The sequence below is a fragment of the Elephas maximus genome, chromosome 7, assembly GCF_024166365.1.
Source record: "Elephas maximus indicus isolate mEleMax1 chromosome 7, mEleMax1 primary haplotype, whole genome shotgun sequence".
Classification (NCBI taxonomy): Eukaryota; Metazoa; Chordata; class Mammalia; order Proboscidea; family Elephantidae; genus Elephas; species Elephas maximus.
Genome location: NC_064825.1, coordinates 107,293,284 through 107,295,694, shown reverse-complemented (window position 1 = coordinate 107,295,694; position 2,411 = coordinate 107,293,284). Strand labels below are relative to the sequence as shown.

At 35.4% G+C, this 2,411-nt stretch overlaps 1 protein-coding gene across 1 annotated transcript; it reads right to left on the bottom strand.

The window, feature by feature from the left end:
• Window positions 1-1,327: 1,327 nt before the first annotated feature.
• On the bottom strand, window positions 1,328-2,164 carry LOC126080246 (olfactory receptor 8K5-like). Its single transcript, XM_049891508.1, has one exon. It carries the CDS (start codon window positions 2,162-2,164, stop codon window positions 1,328-1,330), a length of 837 nt encoding a protein of 278 aa, XP_049747465.1.
• Window positions 2,165-2,411: the final 247 nt, after the last annotated feature.

Sequence of the window (2,411 nt, the reverse complement as noted above, 5' to 3'; positions counted from 1 at the left end):
GAAAAGAATGTTTGGAATATCTTCTTTAACGCCCTCCTCCTTTTATAAGCCCCCTACAGCCACTAATCAGCAATTAGTCAGCAAAGCACATATCACCAATTGGTAACTAAGCAACCAAAAAAACCAAACCTAGTGCTTAGTCAACAAAAATTCTTTAAACCTGTCACTGTAAAGATCTTGCATCTGTTATCAGGCCTTTAACAATGACGTAGTGAGGAAACACATATCAGAATTTTTCCTAACTTTACTTCATTCTGTAATTGCATATTAAACACTCCAGGGCTGTGAATTAAAGGACGCATTAGTTTTTTGTGCCCAGTGCAAGCTGATGATTCCCTCTTTGGAATTACATTCTTTATCTTGGCTTAACAAAGAATCATTTTGATTGGATTTGTGTCTGGGGTCTTTTTCCCCTAATACAATCACGAATTTATTTGCTGTTGACATGTTCTTCCTTCTTTACCAATACAACGTTCTCCAAATTCATTGAAAATGTGAATTAGAAAATGTATCAATATTTTCTTCTGGTTCTTAAAATAGTTTTTCACCATTAGTTATTACCTATAATAAATCTTTTAGTCTTTCCAATTATGCATCATAAATATCTTTTCTTTTTTTCCTTCATGCTATTCTCCACCTTCTCTTTCTTTATTCAATTTATTTTTATCCATTCTTACTTTCCTAGCTACTATGTATGCATTTAAATATGATCAATAGAATCGGTATATAAGACCCTAGGTATCTAAATAGGGAATTAATTATCAAAAGAACAAGGAAATCAAATGAAATGCTAAGAGATGAAAATCATCTAGTATACGTACATGTTTGATTAAGATTACAGAATAGATAATCAGAAATACTTGTCTCTGTCAAATTGCCTGATTAGAAGACAAATGAATCATTCATGATGCCTACAGGATCACAGCAAACTCTTTGTCTCCAACTTTGCTTACCCTGTTGATTTAAGTTCAAAAACCTCAAAGAAAATAAGATTCAGAAGTTCGCCATCCTTAATAAACAGTGACAGGAACAAACAAGTAATTTATTGATGTACAGTGCAGTAAGTGTTCCATATAGAGAAGTATGAGCTCCTATGCAATCACATAAGGACACATTGAAACAGAAACAAGTAATCTTGGGAATCACATGACTTTTAAGATAGAAAATATAAAGGTTAATATAAATTTGAATGAATATAAGGGAAACGAGCCATCTGTCTGTACTTTGTAATTAGTCTGTGCTCTAAAACCAAGAAAATGTAATTATACGCACTAGAAATATGATCAAATGATATCTGCCTATTTCATAGTTCATATAATATTTAATATTAATTACAAAGTTTACATGGATTTTTAAAGTTCCTGTAGAAGGCATTTTTTACCTCTTTGTTCCTTATGCTGTATATGAAGGGGTTAAGCATGGGAATGACTAAAGTGTAAAACACAGAAGTAATTTTGTCAGTGCTAAAAGGATGAGAAGATTCAGGCTGCACATACATGAATAGTAGAGACCCATAGAACACAACCACCACTGTCAGATGAGAACCACACGTGGAGAAAGCTTTTTTCCTGCCCTCAGCAGAATGCATTCGAAATATGGTTATCAGAACCAACATATAGGACACCAGGACTACCAGGAGGGAAGACATCAAATTAAATGATGCAAACACTATGATCATCAATTCTATTTGCCGTGCATTTGAGCAGAGCAAAGGTATTAAGGGAACATTATCACAGAAGAAATCACTGATGACATTAGAACCACAGAAAGTTGATGTAAAAGTCTTACTGGTGAGCAACAGAGTCTGAAATGTACAGAAGAGGTATGGAATGGCTGTGAGCACATGGCAAAGTTTCTGGAACATGATAACATTGTAGAGCAGAGGGTTACAGATGGCCACATAGCGGTCATAGCCCATGGCCGCCAGGATGTAGAGTTCAGTGATAATGAATAAAATGTAGAAAGCCATCGGTATGGCACATTCATAACAGGAAATGGTATTTTGATTCAAAACAAAATTTACTAGCATTTTGGGGTAAATAACAGTAGAATTACCAAGATCGATGAAAGCCAGGTGTCTGATAAAAAAATACATGGGTGTGTGTAGGCGGGAGTCCACCTTGGTCAGGATGATCATGCCTAGGTTGCCCACAACTGTGATCATGTAGATGATGAGGAAGACACCAAAAAGGGGGAGGTGTAGTTCAAGCCTCTTTGTTACTCCCGTGAGAATGAATTCAGTCTGCACTGTTAGGTTCTGTTGGCCCAGTTAGTTCGGTTCTCTCTCCTGAAAAGAAACAAAGGGGTTGGTGTTAGCTTTCATGTAGTGTTATCTAAACAAATGATAATATTTGTAGAAACAGTGAAGACTTATTATTCATACTAGAAGATGGTAAGTAAGTCCCATATTT

Excerpts from the sequence above, each read along its gene's own strand:
- LOC126080246 (XM_049891508.1), bottom strand. The coding sequence starts at position 2,164 with ATGATCACAGTTGTGGGCAACCTAGGCATGATCATCCTGACCAAGGTG.